Source organism: Rhamphochromis sp. 'chilingali' (genome assembly GCF_963969265.1).
Source record: "Rhamphochromis sp. 'chilingali' genome assembly, chromosome: 21".
NCBI classification, from domain to species: Eukaryota; Metazoa; Chordata; class Actinopteri; order Cichliformes; family Cichlidae; genus Rhamphochromis; species Rhamphochromis sp. 'chilingali'.
In genome coordinates this window covers 19,056,330-19,080,524 of record NC_137949.1, presented here as the reverse complement: position 1 = coordinate 19,080,524, position 24,195 = coordinate 19,056,330, and the positions used below count along the sequence as shown (strand labels likewise).

General features: G+C 43.3%; 2 protein-coding genes across 5 annotated transcripts; one reads left to right on the top strand and one right to left on the bottom strand.

The window, feature by feature from the left end:
• Positions 1 to 255: 255 nt before the first annotated feature.
• Positions 256 to 8,334, top strand: exd2 (exonuclease 3'-5' domain containing 2). 3 transcript variants are annotated; one of them, XM_080870389.1, is made up of 10 exons: positions 256 to 360; positions 1,686 to 1,737; positions 1,889 to 2,329; positions 3,581 to 3,837; positions 3,943 to 4,069; positions 4,201 to 4,508; positions 4,662 to 4,768; positions 5,291 to 5,426; positions 5,663 to 6,043; positions 6,967 to 8,334. In XM_080870389.1, exons 3-10 carry the CDS (start codon positions 1,928 to 1,930, stop codon positions 7,181 to 7,183), a joined length of 1,935 nt encoding a protein of 644 aa, XP_080726515.1. In that variant the 5' UTR covers positions 256 to 360; positions 1,686 to 1,737; positions 1,889 to 1,927; the 3' UTR covers positions 7,184 to 8,334. The 3 variants fall into 3 exon arrangements, with proteins under 3 accessions (XP_080726515.1, XP_080726516.1, XP_080726517.1); XM_080870390.1 differs by having other exon boundaries at positions 1,889 to 2,314; positions 6,967 to 8,327; XM_080870391.1 differs by lacking the exons at positions 256 to 360; positions 1,686 to 1,737 and having other exon boundaries at positions 2,176 to 2,314; positions 3,561 to 3,837; positions 6,967 to 8,332.
• Positions 8,136 to 24,009, bottom strand: LOC308389183 (BRD4-interacting chromatin-remodeling complex-associated protein). 2 transcript variants are annotated; one of them, XM_080870388.1, is made up of 15 exons: positions 23,950 to 24,009; positions 22,783 to 22,968; positions 20,782 to 20,827; positions 20,607 to 20,649; positions 20,327 to 20,392; positions 18,585 to 20,126; positions 17,988 to 18,221; positions 16,406 to 16,786; positions 16,141 to 16,294; positions 15,828 to 15,970; positions 15,372 to 15,433; positions 13,552 to 13,700; positions 13,313 to 13,407; positions 13,052 to 13,154; positions 8,136 to 12,399 (listed from the first exon to the last, which is right to left on the bottom strand). In XM_080870388.1, the coding sequence occupies exons 3-15, from the start codon at positions 20,820 to 20,822 to the stop codon at positions 11,705 to 11,707; spliced, it is 3,708 nt and encodes a 1,235-aa protein (XP_080726514.1). In that variant the 5' UTR covers positions 20,823 to 20,827; positions 22,783 to 22,968; positions 23,950 to 24,009; the 3' UTR covers positions 8,136 to 11,704. The 2 variants fall into 2 exon arrangements, with proteins under 2 accessions (XP_080726514.1, XP_080726513.1); XM_080870387.1 differs by having other exon boundaries at positions 16,141 to 16,786.
• Between the last annotated feature and the right edge of the window lie 186 nt (positions 24,010 to 24,195).

Sequence of the window (24,195 nt, the reverse complement as noted above, 5' to 3'; positions counted from 1 at the left end):
AATTGATAATTTGTCATTTTTTTTTGTATGATTAAAAATCGTGTCTTTGATTTAATGGGTAGTTGTTTTTTTGACAAAACATACTCTTTTAGCAATTAGTTGCCACTGTACCAATGTAATATTAAATATTAATTACAGAAATGTGTGAAAGCTGTTGGCAATCACCTTACAAGTGCTCGCACCCAATCAGCACTGCCAGAGAGCTAAAATTCTATGGGCTCCACTGGTCTGTTATTGGTCCATCCCCCCAACAGGTGGCGCTGCAGCTTCATATAAATGCACTCTGGAAGAGATGGACGAGCACAGCAAACAAGTGTACATGTGAGATAAAGTGGCGTTGTGTTGTTCGAAAGTGTAAAGGTAAGCTGCAGAATACGTGGGATGATATGTACGGTGCTACTTTGCGCTTAAAAATTAGCGTCCAGGTTGCATTTAAAGAACGTATTGGGGCTGAAGAGCTCACAAGCTAACCGGTTAGCTCCAGCAGCTAACCAAGCTAACGTTGATTAAACTTTGCTTTGACTAAACTGGAGGACAGTAAACGGGATTAGAGGCAGAACGCAATTCGCGGTACGCCTTGCATTTAAAAGTGATAGACATTTGAAGAACTGAATTTATCGATGTTTATTTCAGCTGAAGCTACGTCGCAGAGGGAAGCTAGCAAAAGTTGTGTTAACAAACGGTATAGTAACAGCTGGCTGCTTACCTGATCGAGAGGTGTTTGCTCTTTATAACAACTAACAATAGCTGTTTTTTGCTTTGCAGTGATCTTATAACTCTAGCCTATCCTTACAAACCAGTGTCAGCTAAGTTGACCGATGTTACGCTAAATTCGCCCTTGTTTTGTCCCCCAATTTCCCCAATAATCCTAATCCTGTTTTAGGACCCGAAAGGACACGTGCAAATATATAATGGCAGGATTACCATCAAGAGCTGCAGCTACTAACTATACATGAGTCACGCTTCATTTCTTTTTATTTTGTAGGAAAATGGGAGCAAATGTTTACTGTAACATGTATTGCTTGGAAGGCGCCATCTGGTCTGACCACCTTTATTCTTAAGTAAATTCGGAACTCTCTTAGTCAGGCTTTGTTGTCATTTCTGTAAATATTCTTCAGACATAGTTTTGTTCTTGAAGGACATTCAAAGCTCGTATTTGGATTTTGGCTGCGTGGTGTTCAAGTCTGTCAAGATAATCCCACACTGCTTCAATGTTAAGGACAAAACATGACTACTAGTTTTCCATTGTTTTGTTTTTGTTTTTTTTTTCTAACCACGTATGTTTTTATTGCACTGTCAGTGTGTTTCAGATGATTGTCATATTGAAAAATGAAGCCGTTGCTAAAAAGATCCTTTTTAGATGGCATTGAATGGTAGATCAAAATCTTTTGAAAATGAGTAAATTGCAGCTAATGTCTAAATTAAAACTTTGTATTACCTTAAAGATTGGACAACATATGGCTCAAGAGCGCTTAAAATTTACTGCAAAGTCTGGCTTCTTGGAATAAAAAAATAACCAAACATGATTAACTTGGCCATTGATTTTCTGGATTTTGCATGTTGATGGGCAGAGATTGATGGTGTGAGGATTATCTGTCTGCTTTAAGACAGTAAAAACCTAGACATAGATCTGTTTATGAAGGGTATTTATAAAATAACCTGTCTTTGCTGGTTTTGTTCCAAAGATGCGCGTTGTCTGTCTAAATTGCAACAGCTGGGTTCACTGATGCAGGAAAGGTAGGTCATCTCCTTTGTTTTTGGTGTTGTTGTTGTTGTTTTGTTTTGTTTTTGTTTGTTTGTTTGTTTTTCCCAATTTATTTTAACAGACAAGCTGAATAAAACTTGCAGATCGTCTCACTCACTGCTTCTACTGTGTTTTTGGCTCTAGGTTTGAACTTCAGACTGATTAGGATCATTACAAGTCAGCATGTCTCATCGAGGACCTTTAACCGCTGTTGTAACGGCAGTACTAGGGGCAACCTTGGGAGGGCTGCTCATATGGCGGGTGTATCGAACAAAAAGGAAAAGGTTACCTTCCATCCAGAAGGTCGCAGAGTCCTTGCACAATCTTGAGGAAAAGTCCACAGAGGTCACAGCTGTGGAGTGTACATGCATACAGCCGCCACATGTTGTGAAGGATGAATTTCAGACTGTACAGTGCCAGACCACACTTCCTGCCCGGATCCTGTCTTCTGATCACCTGCTGGGAATCAAACCAGTGATTGTGACCTCTGAAGAAGAGTGGCAGCAGTTGTGGCCAATAATGCAAAAAGAACTGTCAGTCTTCCCTGTGCTGGGATTTGACTGTGAATGGGTAAAGACCTCCGCCGTAAGAAATACCTTTTGCATGTTTTTCCATGTTTTTTTTATTTTTTATTTTTTAAAAAAGGAGAAAAATCCACCTAAATGTAGAAGAATAATTGGCCATGGGGTTCAGGGTTCAGGTTGTGAGGAATTCCTACTTTTTCCCTAAAAGCTGACAACAAGATAAGATAACTCTGTCATTGCACAGTCATACATAATACAATGACATTGGAAAACTGCCCTACGTTGGCACTACATATAACACGATACGACACATCACAACGCAACACAAGACAGTATATTAACTTAGTAATAAAAAAGTGTATTAGTATTGCACACTGTTATTATTGCACATTAGACATGAGTCTATTTGTTCGGGTCCTCAGCAGCCTGAACCTCCTGCCAGACGGCAGCAGCTTAAACACCCGGTGTCCTGGGTGTGTGCAGTCCCGTTGGATGCTGCGTCCCCTCTTAAGACAGCGAGTGCTGTACAGGTCCTTCAGGGAGGGAAGAGGATTTTTTAATTTTTTTTATTTATTTTTTGGGCCATATTGATGACCCTCTGGAGTGCCTTTCTATGTGCTGTGGTGCAGCTGGAGAACCACACACCGATGCAATATGTCAGCACACTTTCAATGGAGCAGTGGTAGAAGACTCCTTCAGGTCCATTTTTCTGAGGATTCTCAGAAAGTGGAGACGCTGTTGGGCCTTCTTTAAAACCGCAGGGATGTAGAGCTCCATTGGAGGTCTGTGTCTGTGCACAAGCCTTTTAGGATGTTGCTGTAGGCTTTATCCAGTGTGTTGTTTTTTTTTCTCCCCTCGTTGCACATTTAATATGTTGTTCAAATCTGGGGAATACTGACTAAATCAGCATGGTTGAAGTCCCCAGCTATAATGTGCACTGCATTTGGATGGGAATTCTGATTGCTCCTCCATGGCCGAGTTAGCATTAGCATCGGGTGGTACATACACGGCCGTTACCATGACAACAGTAAACCCGCGAGGTATGTAGACGGGTCTGCACTTCAGTCAAATATTCCAAATCTGGGGGACAACGGCTGTGTACAGTTTTTGTTTTTGCACCAGCTGTCATTGGTGTAGATGCATAAATCCCCTCCTTTGTTCTTGCCAACAACCAAACACCTTGAGCTTTACAAAACATTAATGACATTACACAATTGTGGTGGATTTCTTCCCTTTTAAGCATCATCCATTATCATCACCTCACACAACTGTCTCTGTGTTTTCTGACCCAGCTGCTGTTGTTTGGATACAGGTGTCTGCTAAAGGCAAAGCCGCTGTGGTCTCCTTGCTACAGATGGCCTCGTACTCGGGTCTGTGCATCCTGGTGAGGCTGTTACCGTTTCGCAGCAGTCAGCAGCCTTTCCCGCACACATTAATGGAAGTTCTCAGAAACCCACACATTCTTAAAGTGGGAGTTGGTTGCTACGAAGATGGCAAGCGACTGACACGTGACTACGGTTTGTCGCTGACGTGTACGGTTGACCTGCGTCACCTTGCCTTGCGACAAAAGTAAAAAATAATTCTGCTCTTGCTTATAATCGAAACTATTTGTGTCAATTGCAAATACACACTTTTTCTTTTTTTTTCTTTTTTCTTTTCCCTTCTCCCTTTTAGGCAAACTTCAGTAAGTAACGGACTCAGTTTGAAGTCACTGGCAGCAGATGTGTTGAAAATCTCTCTAGACAAATCTCCAGAGGTGCGTTGCAGTGATTGGGAAGCAGATCAGTTGACAAAGGAGCAGGTGGGGATCTTACTGTATTGTAAATACTATACTTGTACAGACAAGACGCTGGTTTCTTCTGCCATGCCAAACTAATCGAACAAAAACATGTATTGTCAAAATAATTTTCTTTACCCCTTCGCTCGCTCCAGATGACTTATGCTGCTAGAGATGCCCAGGTTTCCATTGCTCTCTTCCTCCATCTCCTTGGCCTTCAGTCTGAAGCCAGTCCCGCCTCTTCCAGTGGGAGCTCTTACTCTGAGCTGGCCTCCCGCTGCCAGGGTCTGGTCGATGTGCCGTTCAAGGGCCAAGGAGATGGAGATGACAGGGCAGGTGATGGAGACAGGAAGAGGAGGGCCAGGTCGTTAGGCTATGAAAACCCAGAGTCTGGAGATCAGCAAGTCTCAGACCCTCGAAAGAATCACAAGAGGAAATCGCTGGGTGCCGGGTATTCCGCCAGGTGAGTGTTATTAATGACAAAGAAGCTCATTCTTAGATGAGGATGAGCAGTTGTTTGTTTTCCGCTGTTACTGTACAGTGAGTTTGGGGCATCGTTTGCACAGGAAAATATGAATGTAAACTGCTTTATACTGTGTCTCTCTGCCTGTTCCAGGAAATCTCCCCTCTATGATAACTGTTTCCTCCATGCACCAGATGGCCAACCCCTGTGTACCTGTGACAAGAAAAAAGCCAAATGGTACCTTGATAAAGGAATAGGAGGTATGCTGGATAAAACCCTCTTTATTGCCTTTCAGCTGTCCTAAGTACAACCTAAATGTTTTTCCCTTTCAGTATTTGTGATTTTGTTTTTTGTATATACTAAAGGACTTGCTATGAGAAGGCAATGGTCAGGAGCATCCTTCCTTACAAAAAGCATGCTCTTAGTCATTACTTCACAGCAACATGAAGCCTGCTTTGATTTCAAACGTGCAATCCAGGGCATAGGTCAAGGGTCTTTTGTTTGTTTGTTTTTTTTCTTTGAAAGTGATAACTCAAAGAGGAAGTCAACGACGTGTTTACTGGAAGGCTCTGGAGTAGCACTAGTGGCCACCAGTATAAAGTGTATAGATTTGTGCATTTTAAAAAAGTGTATTAGTATTAATAGTGTGAACTATACAATGTGTGTGTTTTTTGTTTTGTTGCTTTTTCTTCTCAAACTCTGTAAATACTGTTATGCATTTGCATCCCTGTGAGGTTCAAAGAATAGCCTGAAAACCCGATGCTGTTCCGTTTGTGATGCAGTGCTCGAGAGTGAAGAGCCTTTTATTGTGAGGCTGCTGTTTGAGCCGTCGGGACGTCCTGACTCGCAGCAGGATTACTACCTGACTGCCAAGGAGAATCTCTGTGTGGTCTGTGGAAAAGCAGATTCTTACATCAGGTTTGACACACTTATTCGCTTTGAAGTTGATTTATATTGAAGGTTTACTTAGAACTTGTTCTGCTTGTCTGATCTCAAGCACAGAACCAATAAAACAAACAAATTTGCTTGACAAATGGCAGTTTGTTCTGAACTTCAGAAGATCATTTGTGTTGTTTAAGTATAAATGTCTTATTTTGTGGTGCCACCAAATCACTGCAGACGTGATTAACATGCATCTTTGTTTGATCCTTAAGGAAAAATATTGTGCCGCATGAGTACAGACGGCATTTTCCCACAGAGATGAAGGACCACAACTCCCATGACATCCTGCTGCTGTGCACCAGCTGCCACGCTGCCTCCAATGTACACGACAGCTTCCTGAAACAGCAGCTGGCTGAAGAGTTTTCTGCCCCTCAGGGCTGCGAGGAGGGAGTTCGGATCTTTGAGGACTCTGATCGACGGAAAGTACGCTCGGCGGCTCGGGCTCTGCTCACTGCCGGGGAAGGACTCCCCAAACAACGGCGAGAGGAGCTGCAGGCTTTAATCAAGAGTTTCCTGAATTTGAATGACGAAGAGGGGGCGACGGAGGAAGCGACGGAGGAAGCGCTGCAGCAAGCGGCCAATTTGGAGACTAAGTGAGTTTAAACTGATACGTGATCACACGTCAGTTATGGTTGTCTTAATGATACCTTAAATTATTTTAATACTTTAGCGTTTAGGTTTTAAGTAAATCTGAGCACTGCTGATGTAACCAAGCAGTGACTGCAAAAAACCCATGAGCTACATCTCAGACTCTACAGAGTTGGCATGTTGAATGTTAAAGCTGTGACAGGACAATTAAAAAAGAACAAGTATGGCTTGTTTGGAAGGACAGTCGGGAGCAAGTCTCTTCTCACTAACAAAAATGTGGCCGCATGGTTTGGGTTTGCAAAGTTGCATCTGAAAAAGCTACAAGACAAAGAGTGTGCTTTGAATAGATGAGACTAAAGTGGGAGATGTTTGTCCATAATCGATGGACAATATCAACACAAATACCTTGTACAAACTATGAAGCGCAGTCGTGGAGGGGTGATGATTTGGGCTTGTTTTGCAGACCCAACACCTGAGGATTTTACAGTCGCTGAGTCAACCATGAACTTCTCTGTATACCAAATAACATCAGATGTGAGGCCATCTGTCCAATAACTAAAGCTAGGCTGAAACGGTGTCATGCAACAGGACAACAAGCCCAGAGATTTTTAAGTGGTCAAATAACAGAAAAATGCACAGATGTAAGACGAATAAGGAATTTATTTATACTTTTTGTGAACCACTTGTGCAAAGATGTGTACTTGCCAATCACAGGCACAGTGAAACATAAGTGTACAGTCACATTTAACTTCACTTAGTTCCCAGTTTAAATATGCTAAGAAGCATTCATAATTTAACAGCCCACTCAGTGAACCAAATTATTGGTTGAGTCCTAATCATCACTGTACGTTTAAACAGCTGCATGTAGTGTATCATGATCATTTTTGCTAGTATGCGCTCTCTCTGACCGCTCCTCTCTCCTCTGAAGGATTTTAAACGAGGCGTACGTGCCTCACGGTCTGAAGGTGGTGCAAGCGCACGCTGAGCAAGGCCTGCGGGGACTGATGGTCCTGGAGCGTCGCTGGAGGCAGCATTTCCTCACCACCATGCAGCCTCGCCACCTCCCTCCTCTGTGGTCCATCGATCACAATCACAGCAAGTTACTTCGCAAATACAGAGAGGACCTGCCCATTAAACTCAACTGACTTTCCATCTCCAAGAAGGGCACGACTGACCTCGCACCTGGATAGGAAACCTGGATTTTACTCTTTTACTTTGAAACTCAACAGCCACTCCATCAGTTTCTCCAACCTGCTTTTGCTTTTTTTTTTTTTTTTTTTAGTGAGCACGTGAACGCACTAATTGAGCAGCAGGGATGGAAATGTTATAGTATGTGGCTGCTGTCAGGACCCCACTGGGCAAAGAACATTGATGCCAAATTCCAGTAAGAGTAACTGACCCTACCTGTGGAGAGAAATCTAGGTAAAACACTAACCTTACAATGTCGTGGACACGTTGTTCGCATGTGGACTTTTTTTATTTAAACAAAACAAAAACAAAAAAACCAAACAATCATAAATCTTGAACAGATTTTTAGAAAAGGCTGCTGCCTGCTACTTTATTCTTGACCTCCAGCAGCTTATTATGAATGATTTGCTTTGCAGAGAGATGGTTGTTTTTAGTTTAAGTTTTCATTCTGTTGTCTGGTTTAGGTCAATAGATGATAACTGAATTTCCCTGGGAATGCCATGAAGATAAAATCCATCTTTGCTCAATTTCCTTTTTTTTCAAAGATGAGTTAGTCAAGGTGTTTCTGGGCTTGAATGTATTGCGTCTGTGGTTTTGTACACTTATCGCAGCAGGGGAGACAAAATGTAAGTACAGTTGGCGGCTTTCACTTGGTCATTTATTTAAACTCCTGCTTATGTCGTGGTGCCGATTCTCCGGACGGCTGGGACCTCTCCATGGCGTGTGTGAACGTGCCTCTTAACCCCTAAACCTAACTGGAGACTGTGTCGGGACATGAGCTCGTTTCAGTTTAACAGCGACGTCGTTTCACAGATTCCAAACTGCACAGTAAAGAAAAGCTGCCAACTTGGACGTGATGAAGATAAATTACAAGATTTAACCCTCTGCAAAGCTTTAGAGTATAAGAAATTTACCTTATGGAAGCAGCTGCATTATATTTATTCATGTTTTCCTGTGAATGATACAGTAAATAAGTGATGTTTATTAATCTTATGAGTTATTGAACACACCTATACCCTCCATCCACTCCCCACCCCCCCGAAACAAGACACAGCCACATTCATTTGTTTATTTCTTACAAAATCACAGTTTAATAAATAGTCTGTAAAAATGAGTACAAAAGTGGTTTTCTTAACATTTCATATATGAATCACTCGTGACTTTCAGGTCAAAGGAGTCTTTAAGTGGATTTTCTTTTTCTACAATCTAGTTTTGCTGAATTAAGGCCTCTTGATTTTGGCATCAGAAACAATCTGTCAGTCAAATGTTTTGTATCTGAAGTTGAATTAGTTATGAGCTCCCCTGGTTTCACAGTTCAGTCAGGAAAATTAAATAAAACACATTTACAAATAAATAAAATGGCTCAACATGCAGAATCCCTTTATCCTAAGACGCTGACAAACTAAGCATATTTCTAAAGGTCAGTGTTTGACACTGCAACAATAACAATGGCACATAATGCTGCTTCATCCAAGGGGTTTCCATCAAAGTTGACTTTTCATTTCTTGGGTGCCCTTGATTTATTAACATGGACTGACTTTGGGGAATTATTTCTTTTTTTTTTTCTTTTTTTTTTCTTGAAGTAAATTTTGGTGGAATTACCCTTTGAAGAAGTCTAGCGGTGATAAAGAGTGCAATCCTGTGTTATGAAAAACACTCTGACATCTTTACTGCATTACAGTGAAAACCTCTGAGGGTGGAAACACACCTGAAGATTCAGTTTAAGTTATTAGAAAGCCTTTGCTTTTAATTGGGGGGTATTCTATTTAATGAATTTTGGGAACTACTTTGAAAGGTGACCGCTAACTTGGCTTTAGCAGCACTGGTAGGCATTTACCTTTGGACATAACCAGGCTAGCTGTTTCTGCTATGGACAGGCCTCATGCTAGGTTAGCATACATAGACTGTATATAAAAGAATGCTGTAGTTTCAGGCTCACTGCAGAAGCACCTTAAACCTGCATTTTCATTTTTCTTTTCAGTGGCCTGCAGGGGGCGACTCTTGTGCTTGTGAAAAAGGTCTGCTTGTACAGAAGTCAATTGGAAAAGTGTAGAAGCTTCTTTCTGCCACTGAAAATTTGAGGTTATCCTACCTTCAGTGTCAAAAGACATTTGAGGCAATAATCTGAAATTTTGACTTTTTTTTTTTTTTTTTCTCCCCTTGACTTAGAAAATGGTCCTCAGCCTCCTTGATTTCTGCCTCCAGTAAACACTTTCCTGATGAATTTATGGGCTTAACTTTAGGTAATCATCCCAATTAGCAATCATAGGGTGCCAAATCAGTCCCCATCTTATATTTCACAGTGAGATCTGTCCCATGTTGTGGTACCTGGGTTAAAAATAACAAAACAAAAACACTGAGCTAGAGGCTTAAGAAAATAAGGCTTCACAAACAGTGCATGTGTCAAATTGCCCATGTCCGTCCTTTATATACAGTCTATGTTGGCAAGCATATACATGGTTTCACTTCTAACCTTTTGCAGGAAACTTTAAAAGTTTAGAGTCCTTAGTGAATCCTCTTGTGTGTGTCCACTTGTAATCCCGCAGAGTTTCAACACTAAATTACTGCATATTTAACTCCTTTTGTTCACTGCGACAAAAGACAATTTTTTTTACAGATATAAAAACAAAAAAACAAACAAACAATACATTTCAAGAAATGAGTTTCAGATTTAGCCCCAAATCTCTGGATCTTTTTTTTTTTTTTTTTTTTTTTTTTTTTTTCCCTCTTTGAAGGGACAAGTTATTTTCACTTTCAGAACACCAGATGTTATTCAAAAGTATTCAAAAACACCACATTAATAAGCTTTTTCTCCAATTCAGGTACACTGAAATTAAAATAAGGCATTTTCTCAACAATTCCAATTTGCAAGTCAAACCTTGATCCCTTACGGGTTTGCAAAAGCAAAATTTTAAAACAAATTTTCAGGTAATATCACAAAAGGAGACTATTTGCCGCTTGTACGTTTCGACCTTCTAGGCAAAAATCCACAAGGAACATCTTGCACGCGTTTCACAAGGGAGAGAGTCGTACAGCTGTTACAAATGACCCCAAAATGACCAGAATTCACACCTTCACACAGACCAATAAGATTGTCACATTAACATAAGATGTCGCAAAAATCATATATTGCTCCACAACGGCTGCGGTAAAATAAAGCTCCAGCTTTAGGACAGCGGGCTAGAAACAAAGAACTCTAAAGAGATGAGAAGCGGATGGTTCCTCTAGTTTTTGGTCAAAGGCTGTTTGACGATGCAGAGAGGCTCAATATCTGTACAGTTTGTCTGTTTTGGTGGGTTTTTTTCCCCCTAAAATGGACATTTTCATGGTCACGTTTGCAGTTAAGTACCCTCAAAGCCCTTAAAACATGTTAGAAACACAATTTCTAAACTACACGGGCTTTGATAATGGCATAAGCATCTTAGTCAATGATAAATAATCTTCGTTCTCATCCAATGACACCGATAAGCAAAACAGGCAAAGATCTGTCATCTCCTCCTCTTCACTGCACCACCACTGCTCCCAACAACCCCAACTTATTATTGCTTGCATGTTAATACATACAGTATGGGAAACCATTATCGTTTCTGAAAACGCACAGAAAACTAGAGATTTTTCACAGTTAAGACTCTAGCACAAGTGACAGCAAGGGTCCAAAAAAATGAAAAATAAGAAAGCATGACTGCCTAATATGTATTTTAACCTCCCTCGGGTTATTTCTGCTATAACAAGGACGCACTCCAGTTTGTGGGAAGAGACACAACACGGACGTTTGCTGGTGTATTCAGGATGTAGCACAAATTCTTTGGAGTTTCATTCATTAAGCCAAGATGATGGAGCCTGCGGGAATTGTATATATTTTTTTGTAGTTTTTTTTTTTTTTTGTACTGTCCCATAGCAGGATGCAATGTCTTCTCTCTCACTCTCACAAACACACACGCACTTATCTGATCCACGCAAACCAATCCAAAGGAAAACACGCACGCACATCTTCGCTGCGCAAAACACAATTGGCACAGATTATCAAAATAAATACCCTGGAAGCTTGGCACTATGCAAAAGAAAACTTCACATTTTCGAAAGAAATCTTATAAAAAACTATTGAATAATCTCAGTCTACTCCACGTTTTCGTTTGCCTCACTATTACTTATATACTATATGCTGATGAAGGTTACACCAGTGTCGTAAACCTCTGAATGACTCAACTACCACTGAAACAATATAGCTCCTATTCAAATAGATTTTTTTTTCCACAAACGTACATCAAAATGAAGTATCTAACATCTATCGGACTATAGATAGTGCTGTTGTCTGGTATGCATCTGCTTATAGTGCCTCTTAACTTTTTTCTCCTCGCTTTTTCTGTAAAATCTGAAACCCTTCTGGGAACAGGTAAGAAGTCTTGTACACCTTCCTTTGTTTTACTTCAACTTCGATGTTTTAGGATCTGTGTGGATGCCTGTCTATGCAGATTACCTCACAGGTGTCCCTCCAGGATGCTGGTGACAGCCTGGTCCAATGACGGGCCTGACGTGGCCCTTGTCGGGGCTGCAGAGGGGCCCTGCAGGCGCTGAAGCTCCAGTATGCTGTCGATGGCACTCTGTAGATGTTCACTGAGCATGTTGTCCTCTTGGAAAGGCGGAGGCGGCGGGCTGAACCGCTGCTCGGCCCGAGGGGACGCATCCACCCTGAAACATTTCAGTTTTGGAGCGCTGACGTCTCTGGGAGGCAACTCAAAGCGCACATCCTGCGGCTCTGGCATAGAAAGAGGATTTGGGACTTTTTTTACAGACGTGGGTGCTGTCTGTGAGACTTGCTCAGCAGTGTTACTGAGCGGAGCTCCGTTGGTCATCTCCTCGTCATGCTCAGGACGCTTGGGTTCTCTGTTGGGTGCCTGAGAGTGGCGTTCGTTCACAGTCCCGCCACCGTTGGTCAGCTGCCCCGTGTGGTCCCTTTTGAGTCCCGGGTCGTAGGCCGAGTTGTGGATCACCTTACGAGAGCCTGACTCCTGCTTGATGGTGAGTCTGAGAGCCCCCCGCGAGCTGGAGCGGTAGGTCTTCAGTCCCGGAGGCCTGTCGGACAGTCTGGTCCAGGCTGGGGGAGAAGAGGGGCTGCCAGAGGAGTGGGCATGAGGGGAAGACGCTGATGTAGCCAAAGCTGTCATAAAGGACTCTGGAAAAAGGAAAGTGGAGCTGATTGAACAATATTATCCAGTTTGTCTGGTTTAATTCTACATAGACATGTTGTGAAGATGAAGAATTTTCAGGCATAAAAGTCTAAAGGATCAGATCATAGAGAATAAAAAAATTATCCAAACAAATTTCTCTAATTATGCACAAAGCTGTGCTTTTAGTTGCCTATGCCTTCACCCCCAAAACATAACGTTTTAATCCAGCTATAGAACTGCCAGATTAAAATGCAGCAGTGCACCTGAAGAGAGCACATGCAAACAGACATGAAACGAATAGTTTGATGTCTTAGTTTTCGTAACAGCTTTCAACAACCTCCTGCCCCTTTTCCAAATGTTTAATTAACATAACTGTGTTTTTCACCATCATGCTGAGTCTCTCTCAGCACACCCTGCTCCACATTTACACCATTTAATTACTTAACACCTGGGAGCTGCTCTGGAGCAAATATGCAGGTTAAAAGCAGTGCTAATAAGTTTGTTTCACTAATTCATTTTTTTCCCTGCCGGTTCAGATTTACTTCAGCACTGGCATCTGCATTTTGGCAAACACCCACCCACACATAGCAAACCTCTTTTTAATAATAGTAACAATAATAGGCGGCGGTACTTCTTTAATCCTGCTGTGACACTGACCCGGGTCTCTGCGGGCTCGCCGTCTGTCCTCCGCTAGAGCGTATCGCTCGGCCTGGAGGAAGAGACGCTCCAGCATTACCATCTCTGCTGAGGGACTCTCCTGCTGTGGAGACAAGTTCAAATCCCCTTAAACACAGACCCAAACAGTACTGAGAAGATGATTATAGAGAATCAACATCTGAAACTAAGCAAACTGAGTCACTCAACATCCAGACATTGTTTTGGTTTTGAAGCAATACCGCCCCAGAGGAGGTGTCTCACCTGGGCTTCTCTAACTAATAGCTGCCTGTATTTGTTGACCATGTCCTTGGTGCGTTTCAGCAGGAAACCGGACACAGTGTCGAACTCCTGGTCCACTGTGAAGAGGAACATCATTAATAACTCATATGATAAAATAATTACATCCTATTGAGTTATAAAGTAGTTTGGCACTTGTTCTTCCAGATACATTTATGTGCAGGATATGGTTAGGTCAGTAATCAGTCAGCGATCAAGCTAACCTAAATTGAAGTCATCCTGAGTGGGCAGGTGACCAGCGCAGGTGTGGTATGGCAGCAGGTGTCTAACAGCGTCCTTCAGTGTGGAGAAGGCTGGGCCAGTGAGCGGAGCCTGCACTGCTCCATGGTCCAAACAAAGCTGCTGCTGGAACCTGAAGGGTTTAATAAAAACTCTGCGTTAACTTAAACCTACAGTAGTTTATTACAGCACAAAAGAAGTAGGACAAGACACAAAACACAGGTGGAACCATCTAATAGCGTGGGTTTGTTTTTTTTGTTTTGTTTTTTTTTGTTACATTTATCAGCTTCAAGAGCCATGAAAAGTACCAGTTTACAGGAATCTTCATGTTTTATGTTTCATGTTGTGTGGTTTTGGGGCTCAGCTGCAGGAGGAAAGGTGGGGCAGAGCGATTCAGGGAGCAGTGCCAAGTGAGGTGACTGGCACACCTGTTGCACATTTTGCCAATTAACCTCTACCTTTTTATACAGTAGGTGCAGGGCTGACAAGACACACACATATATATGCACCGCAGACATGGGGAGCTGCTGCCAGGCTGTGAACTCTTCAGGGGAGAGACTTTGGGTTATTATGTAGAATCTGAATCCGCTTCACCCACTGGGCAAGCTTTCTGAAGCGTGCAGTATTGAGTTTATGCCGTGTGTGTGCAGTGATGCAAGTAAAGTCTGATGTTTGCTGGTGTGTGTTGTCTATACTGAGGCGAACACACAGGTAGCACAGACAACTGGTAGAATAAAATGTAAACTGTCTCACTTTTAAGTAAAAGCTGCTTATCAAACCTATTTTTTTCAAACCAGATGCTGATAGATGCACTCGGGGCGACTTTAGGTTCAGTATCTTACCCGGGGATACTTCAACATGCAGACTAGTGGAGCTAGGGATTTAAACACGGACCTTCCAAATAGCAGACAACCCGCTTTGGGCCCACAACCGCCCCCCCTCCAGTTTGAATGCAGCTTTTATCAATACACCATTTGGATTCCTCCATCAGCTGAGATACTGGTGTAGATAACTCGTAATTGTCATGTAATCTTATTAAACTCCTCACTTCATATTTAAAGTAGATAAATCAATAACTGAATTTAAAGTGATTTTAAATCAAATTATACAATGTTTTAAAATATGAGGCCTCACACTTCAGTTGGTGTGTACCAACGTAAGATAGCATACTCATCCAATACTCCAAAACCTCATCATCAACAACAAGAGAAGCGACAGAAGTTTCTCTTTGCGTTAACTTCCCATCTTTCCTGTCAATAGCAGAAAATGCTTGTAGAATCACTATTTACTGCACTCTGTTTTCACAATAAGAGTCCAACAAACAAGAAAAAAAAAAAAGCTTCTAAGGAATTATGTACAATCATTATTCTAATGCAGAGGTGTCCAACTCCAGGCCTCAAGGGCCGGTGTCCTGCAGGTTTTAGATGTGTCCTTGATCCAACACAGCTGATTTAAATGGCTAAATTACTTCCTCAGTATGCCCTGAAGTTCTCCAGAGGCCTGGTAATGAACTAATTATGTGATTCAGGTGTGCTGACACAGGGTGAGATCTAAAACCTGCAGGACACAGACCCTCGAGGCCTGGAGTTGGACACCCCTGTTCTAATGATACATGGCCAAAAGTGCATACATCATAATACACACAACATTCATACGTCTGCAATAATTTCCCACTGCATTATATTTTCAACATTTTGCATTTCAGACAGTTTCCTGTTATTCACCAGGAAAAAAATCTGGAAGACACAACAGCGTCTTACATGACGACTTTCAGCAGTACAGAAATGTTCTTAGTTTCTCTTACCTGTGCCTGCGCATTGCTGGTGTGAGCCTCTCCTCTCTCTGCAGCTCCAGAGGACCTGCCAGCTGGCAGACGCACAACATTTTGGACGAGTTAAAAACGACAGACGCGGGTGCATTTTGAAGTCAGTCGTTACACATTTGCAGTATTAAACAAATAATAATTTCAAAGCTTGCCATCTTTTATTCTTTCATTTCAGTACAGAGGAAAAATTATGTATAGTAATTATGAGTAGATTACATATTTTAATAGCACCAAACCTACTAAACACAATATTATCACAAGAAAGAACATCATGAAATGATGAAGGAGCTGGTCAGAACTTGTTTTAGAAACATACCAAGAAATTAATACACTGACAAAATAATTATAATATTAATTGATAATAACAATTACATTTTTTTTTTAAATTAAATAATAAATCAGACTTCAAGTAATTGGATATTAGCTTTCGCTCACCTTGGTGCTCGTCTGCTGACTTGTCTGGATGGGAGCGCACTCCATGGGAGCAGGGGGCCCCTGGACCCCCTGGGCTGCAGGAGAGGGTGGATGGACATCGAGAGTAAATGCCTTACTCTCCACGGCCAAGGCAGCTGTTGGCTCTGATAGAGGACAGAATTACAAGGATGACAGAAACGGTGGCAGCAATCATAATAATGAATTAACTGGAAATGAAAGATAATAAAAGCGATAGCAATAGTGGGGTCAATAAAAAAAAAAAAAAAAAAGCTAATTAAGAATCATATTATTTATCAACTAGCAGATAACTCACTGTTTTGTGTGTGCTGTTGGACAGCAGAGTCGTCTCCTGCTTTGGAGAGAACTGCAGATGCAGCTGTGGGATTAGGCTGCTGCTGAGGCACCGAGACACTGACAGGCAGAGGGGATTGACTGCTGTGGATTGAAGTATGGTTTGAAGGCTGAGGCTGCGAAACAGATAGTTGGGGCTGTGAAACTGAGGCCTGAGCCTGGGGCAGAGGCTTGGAAACAGATGACTGGATCTGCAACTGGTTGTGGGCAAACAAGGCCTGCGATACCTGTAGCTGATGAGGGACTTCGTACTGAACCAGGGGTTCACTGTGTGGCTGGGAAGCTGTAGTCTGGGGGACTGAATTCTCAGGTCCTGGCAGAGCAATCTGAGGGCCGGTTGGAGGGGAAAAAGTTCTTGCTGCTGGTCTTCCAGTGTCCTGAATCTGAGAGGGGGAGCAGATCAGTGGCGTGTTCTCAGGGTCCGAGTGAAGCGGAGAAACCTCAGCACACTGGTCTGACATCACTGTGCAGGTGTCCTGACTGGAGACTGCATGGGTCTGAGGTTGGGACTCTCTGTCACTGGTGACTGGTGAGGCGAGCGACTCCATTGGCACCACCGGCAGCGCTCCAACCAACAATTCAGAAGTGATCGGGGGACTAAGTGCTTGCTGTGGTAGAAAGAATCAGAAAAAACCAGACAAATTAGATCGTTTTATATTATCTTCACCACTGCATCTTTATTGCCTCTATTGTTTTAAGGCAACTTGACATTACAGATCTATACCAGAAGCTCTGCACACATTTTATTTTCATTTATTTAACTTCACTTTTGGCAAGATCGAAAGGGAAAGTTTACAAGATGGTAAAGAGACCTGATGTGATGTCTGTTTAGGAGATGGTGGCACTGAGAAAACGCCAGGAGACTGAGCTGCAGGCCGAAGAGTTGAAGACTCCAAGTTCTCTAAGGTATGAATATTTACAGTTCTTTATAGTTCTTCCTCTGCATCACCAGTGAACGTAACAAACAACAAGCATGCTATATTGCGAGTTCTTTTTGTAATTTGAATCCTATAGTGTTTATGGCCACAATTATGCTAGAAAAGAGGGGTGACTTAGGGGGTCTAGTCCCTCCTTAAAGCAGCAAACTCAAAAATCTAACATTTGACTTTGCACATCTTTAAAAAGGTCGTCTAACTTCTTGGGGGTGGCTGTAGCTCAGGATGTAGAGCAGGTCACCTACTGATCCGAAGGTTGGTGATTCGATCCCCGGCTCCTCCAGTCTGCATGCCAAGTATCCTTGGGCAAGATACCCAAGTTGCTCACCGATGCATCCATCAGTGTGTGAATGTTGTTAGAAAAGCACTCAGTTTAGAGTCGGTGCTTGGGAGAATGGGTGTGATTGGGTGAATGTGGCACATTGTACACAGCGCTTTGAGGACTCCGGGAGAGTAGAAAAGCGCTATATAGGAATCAATCCATTTACTTCTCTCTGTATCGCCTATCTAAGTTCTTCCAGTTTGCCTGAGCCTTAAACTTCACGCAAATCCTTGTTTTTGGTGAGCCTGCTTCCACAGGAAACAGAGGCAAGTCTATCAAATAGCAGCAGCTATTTGAAACATAATCACATACTTGCACCCAGGGCGTGTTATTATAACATAAATTGTTTCTATCAGTGAAACTCCTTTTTTAATACACCATCATTTTGTCCTTTTCTGTAAAGTTTCTGTACTGTAAAGTTAGACCTTAAATTACATTCTACCGTTTAGCTGCCTGTTGCTTATATTTTTACATCCACTTCACTGATGAGAATCGGCACTTTCTTGCTGTCATGTAAATGTAAAATTCGCAGGGGGTTGCTCGAGCTCTGACCTGTTGCAGATGTTGCATAAAGGCCTGGTTCTGACTCATCGAGTGGGTCACCTCCTCTACCACTTGGGTCATATCTGATGGGGGCAACAAGAGTTTGGGCATCTCTGCAGGGTCGGGGGCCAGAGGTGCTTCGGGAGGTGGCTGTAGGACTGTAACCACAGGGGGAGAGGAGGACTGCAGCCCTGCAGAAGTGGTGGGCTGTACAGAGACGTGCTGGAGAGTGTGTCCATAGGGCTGCAGAAGGAGACGTTAGAGTCAGATAAAACTGGGTTGTGTAATTGAGCACAATGACCATCAAGTCTTTATATCAAAGTTATATTATTATTGTGTGGTAATTAAGTTCAGGAACAGATAAAAAAAAGTAAATGTAGCCGTGTAGACTTGGTGTGTTTATGGAGGGAATATTTTCTGAATCTCTGTGGGCAAAATGGGATTTTAGGCATTTTGAGGAATCTCGTGTGTTACTACAGTAAGAAATCAGACAGTTCAAAGTTGTTACTTTATGTTAAAGCAGCTACTCAGTTTTACTTTGTAAGTATCTACACCAAAAGCTCCTTCATGCAGATCATGTGCCTCTACACTCCAGTTACAGCTCACCTGTTGTAGCTGGTGAAAAGTCTCCTCAGAGCTGGTCCTCTCTTCTTGAATAGTTCTCTCTGGCAGCAGGACCACCGAGGCCTGCTGGAGGTTTAGCTGTCCTTCTGTCACTCCTCTCGGAGGAGCTGGGCCCTGGGCAGCAAAAGGCATCCCCTGAACCATTGAGGGGCCATTAACAATTGAGATAGAAGTAAGATCTGGGGGAAGCACCCCTGAACTGTTGATCAAGGTAATGTGGTTTCCAAGAGCAGGACTGTGGACCAGGGTGGCACGTTGCCCCTGCCCTCCTGGAGCATAGGTTCCAGCCAGCTGTGCTGGCATCTGGAAGACAGTAGCAGGTGCTGACTGTAGCTGCAAAGGTCCTGAAAGCACAGTGGCCTGGCGGAGCGCTAGCTGCCCAGCTGCGGTGGTGAACACAGGGCTGAAATTCAGCTGTCTTTGGGGCACAGTTAAGATCTGAGAGCCATCTACAAGCTGCCCAGTGGAGGGGGTCATGCTGTGAACCGATGAGCCTTGGTGACTGGGTGTCAGCAGCGGTCGTGCTGCACTGACAGACTGGGAGATTGTAACAGGAGACTGGCCCGGAAGAAGGAACTGGTTTTGGCCTTGGAATAGTCCCTGAGGCTGCAGCACAAAGGAGCCACCCTGATTGACCAGCTGCAGGCTGACTGGTTTGGGGAGCTGCTGGGTGGGCTGCGGTGGCGGAGCGACAGTCTTTTGGCCCGCTGCTTGAGACAATAGAATGTTTGGTGAGGCAGTCCCAGGGACGAATGTAAGACCAGGAGTGGGCTTCTGCCCAGAGGGCTTGGGGCTAATTTGAACCAGTCTGGGCTGAATGCTGATGGGCAACTTGGGCTGTATAGGATGAGGTGCGCGCTGCAGGACGATGCTCGGTGCTGCTGCTGCTGCTGCTCTCAGGGTTGGAGTTATAAGAGGTCGACTGGCAACGCTCGGCACAGCCTTGTGGATGATCATACTTGAGCCCTGGGCAGGACTTAGAGAAAAGGAGGTCTCTGGAGAAGGAGCAGGAAATACATTTCCAGGTAGTAGCCCCATCAGCTGAGGAGGGGCGGCAGGCTTTAAAGAAGGACATCCAGGCCCGACAGCCAGTAGGGAGGGCTGGGGAGGCTCCACTGCTGCCTGGGTGTCTCTGGGCAATGCCGTGGTCACGGGCAAGGTCACAGATTTAGGAATGAATGGAGCGGTGGGTGGAGAAAGGAGAGGGGCCGGTGAGTACAGGGACAGGCTGTCCCCTGATTGTGCCAGACCTGCTTCCAGAGCCATGGTCTGCTCAGTGATCTCAGCCTCCTGTAGGCTCTGCTGGAGGATATCACATGCCACCTCCGCCTCCTCCTCTTCCTCCACTTCTCTCTTCTCTGCCTCACAAGCTGCCTCCACAGGTGGCTCACCCTGCACCACCTGTGGGTCTTCTCCACCCTCTGGAGATGACAGGAGGGCCTCTTCCAAGAAGGACAGATCCACACATCCAGGCGGAGGCGTGTCTGGGGAGTCCCTGCCATCTCCCAGCAGAGAGACAGGACTCTGGGGGAAGAAGCAGTGGGAGGTAAACAGAAAGGTGCAGACAACAGAGAGAAGAAGCTGAGTGAAAATAGGGGAGAACTGTGTGATTAGCACAAGTTAACAGGAAGCTTTTTCAAGCACAGAAGGGGAGAAAAACATAATTCTCCTGAGGGAAAATGCTGTTTGTTGTGACGCTACTGGCTGTGGATCCAGACACTCACCGGGGCATCTGTGAAGAGGGAGGGCTCCCCAGAGGAGGAGTTAATGAGCAGGTCTTCAGTCTGCAGCTGGTGGAATAAAATCAGCCAATTTTAAGTCGGGCTCACGCAAACGTGCTGAGAAATTCACGCAGTACTACATAACGAGTCCCTTTCACACTCTCTGCGCTCCTCCAGACATCTCTCAGTACCATGTGCCCAGAAATATTTCCAACTCAAATCCATCATTAGCACTATTGATTTTTTTCCCCCATTTGAGTCCCTTTATTTAAGTATTTGTTACCTCATTGGTCCCATGAAGGAAGTCGTTCAGGGCTTGGGGGTCACTACAAAGGCAAAGAACAAAAAAATCAGTTAATAACCTTAATTTATTATAATCTATGTACTTTAAATATCTTTGAGACTGTTTTTTTGTTGTTGTTTTTTACCTGCTGTACGATTACAGATCAGAAACTCACCACAAAACATCAAGTAGACAAGTCCCATCTTCATCCTCCATGTCAACTGAAAGGAAGAGGAGGAAACAGTGAACATTTTGAAACTTGATGCAAGCTGCTTGGTTTTAAGGACAGCCCAGCCGGTTAAGTGGCTAAATCTGCTTTTGAACGAGAGATAGTTTGGGTGGACAACATTTGCTGAAACTGACTCAGTAGATGGAGCCGGTGACTGGATACGGGGACAGTAAAACAGTAATTAGTTTATTTGTCCATCACCCACACTTATTTTAATCATCATTCTACTTTTTTTTAGCCTGGAAAAATTATAATTAACAAATTAATGACAAAATCAAAAACTGTAGAAATGAAATGAGGCCACACACTCTTACAATCTATAAAATATGCCAAAAAAACTTGGCTTTGTTACACATAGTTCAGACCATAGCAATTCCTGGTTTTGCGTCTTCCTGCAGAACCAGAGATTAGCTTGTTCAACAATCTGCCTAATAGGTTTTACCCAGGACTTGAACATTGGCTTCTCCTCTGGTAAAAACATTTTCTTTTGCGAATTTAAGCTTCTGCTCTTTGTAAACTAAACTTCTAAGAACCTCTCTACTACAAACAATATTCCTGCTCTCAGTTTGCAAACCCAACCAAGTAAAGTTGCTTCATATTCCCATGTGCATTATTTATCTGAATTTAAAGATATTTTAAATCATTTTGTTAACGCTTGCTTCGGTATTGTTCTCCATACTGTGCGAAAGTCTCAAGCCACCCCTCATTTCTTCATATTTTAAGAGGAAAATTCGAATTAGGTGCAGTGAATTATTGAAATGTGGAAATATGTCACTATTTAGTATAATCACCTTTATCTTTCAATACTCTGAGGCAAGCTTTCTCTAAGCAGTCTTCAGAAATAGTCCTCGGGGCTTCTTGCAGGACATTCAGAGATCTTCTTTGGATGTCGGTTCCCTTTTGTCCCATTCTCTGTCCCACACCGCTTCAGTATCTGGGCTCTAGGGAAGTCAGTCCATCGCTGTGTTTTTTTTTCCTATCCAGATATGCTTCTGCTGGATTGTCAGTGTGTGTTTGTGTTTCCAGAAGCTGGAAACTGATGGTGCTTTTCTGCATTTAAAATTTTGACAAGATCTCCAACACCACTGGCTGAAAGGCAGCCCCAAACCATGGAGAGCCTCCACACTGTTTTAAAGATGTATCTCTGTCCTGATTTCCTCTGTACATTTTTGTTTTTTACTCCAATTCCTGTGTAATTTGGCATTATTCAGTATTACATCCCTGTTTCCCTTTCTCTGAGACCATTTCTGGTAAGGTTTCAGTGAACAATAGATGGATCAACTGAAGGGATGCATCTCTCAGGTCCTAAATCAGGTATTTGCTAAAATTGTTCCTACTCTTAAGCAACTTCATGGACTGTTTGTGTGCTGTAGATTGTCTTTTAGGTCTGCCATTTCTTCCTTTTTCCTCCACTTGTTCAGTTTCCTCCAATTTTTTTTAAGAACACTCTGCACAGCATGCTGAGGTTTGCCAGGTTTTCAGTTTTATGCCTGTCAATTTGTGTTATCCTTGATTTTATTTTTTATAGATTCAAATAAAGAAACAAATGACATCTGGTTTTTGTGACAGGCTGCTATCCAAAGACCTTCAGAAAGCCTGAAGAACTACTGCTCAACACCACTTAAAAAATAATAATTTAATAACTCTTTATAAATGTAAACGGTGTTTTGTGTGTGTGCCTTTTTCAATATTGCAATGCAAGAGCTCACACAATAATCAGAAAATATAAAGTAATGTTCGTGGCTATTAGTTCAATTAACAAATATTTCTTTTTATAAATTTGAAGGAGTAAAAGTGTCACATGTTTCACAGGGAAACGTGAAAAAACTGAATCCAGAAATCTATCTTGATCTCAAAACGAGAATTATTGGGCCATTTTATAGTCCTGATGTAAAACATGAGCACTGGATGTATCTCACCCATATACCATATATAAGAGGAACCTACTTCATATGTGAGAGGCCCCATACAGAGCGGTCGAGCTGAGTTCTGGTGGTGGCCTCATGGGAAGTCGTGGTCGGGCATCAGTGTCTGGAGGCGGGTGGATGCCAGGCCGAGGCGGCGGGACGGAGACGAGACCTCCCTCTGCTGGGGCATCGCTGCGTCTCACGGTGCGGGTAGCCGGTGAAGATGCTGTACGCAAGGAGGGGAGGGGGGGCACAAACAGACCACCACATGCTGTCAGGTCACTTGAGGTTATCAGCAGCCAAAACACATTCTCATCTGAACGCTGAGACATAAGATCAATATATGATTCATCAGTTTCTTCTCAGCTGTGGGCAGTGCTGGTGTGATTTTTGTAGCAGACACCTGGGAGACTGGACCAAATCTGCACTAACAATAGTGTAATACACACATATATATTTTACTATCGATTATGCCCGAGGTTGATGAGGAAAATGGAAGCTATTGTTGTGGCGCTCACAGACGTGAGAGGCAGATCTGAGCGCCTCAGCTGTAAATAGACGGCTCCCCCTGCGCCTTGGATGTGACTTGTCCTCTCCTCATGGCTGAAAAGGGAAGCAATGTGGAAAAGCTCGGCGCAGAGCAAGCCAATTATAACATTACTCACTGCCTTGCGCTCAATTTCCCGGGGAGGTCCCTCAAAAAGACAAGACAAGCCTCCCTCTCCGATTCCGCTGACATATTTTTGTTTACAACAAGAGACAACCGCATTAACACCCTCAAGGTACCGCATCGCCCAATGAAATCCAGGCAAACGACACTCATCTAAAGCTGCAGCGGCAAGTGCCATGCTATTCTCTTGGATTCTGTGATGCATTTATAGGTTACGTAAGGTGAATGTGTGTTCATGTGAAATTAATGTCCCAAACGATGCTGGATGCAGAGCCGCTGGTTTCCCCTTACGGTATATATTTTTTTAATTTATTTTTAGAAAAATATATATATAATTTTTCCTCTCTCCCCCCCCACCCCCTGAGTGGGACCACGGCAGCTGACGCCTGCTGTAAATCATATCGCGGTAACAAAAGATGCCGTGTGTTAAAATATCATCTCCGCGCAGCCAGCCTCGAGCGATCCCCTTATGGTTGTGCCATTAGAGTTAATTCCGCAATTCAAAAAAAACAACCAAGAGAGGGAAAAAAAACTCACCCCTTCTTTGTGGTTTATTGTCCTGTCAAGCGGGCCTCTGCGCCATCGATTCTCACTCAGTGGTCTTTTCAGATGCTAAAAGGAGGAGAGGGGGTGGCGGTGGATGGGGTAGGGTAGGGTGGGATGGAGGTGGGAAGGAGGAGGGGTGCGGATGGGGGGTACCGGGGTGGGTGTGAGAAACAGACTGGGAGAGCCGATCACAGCACAAAGGTGGAGAGGAGGAAAATACAGCTGAGAGGAGACAAG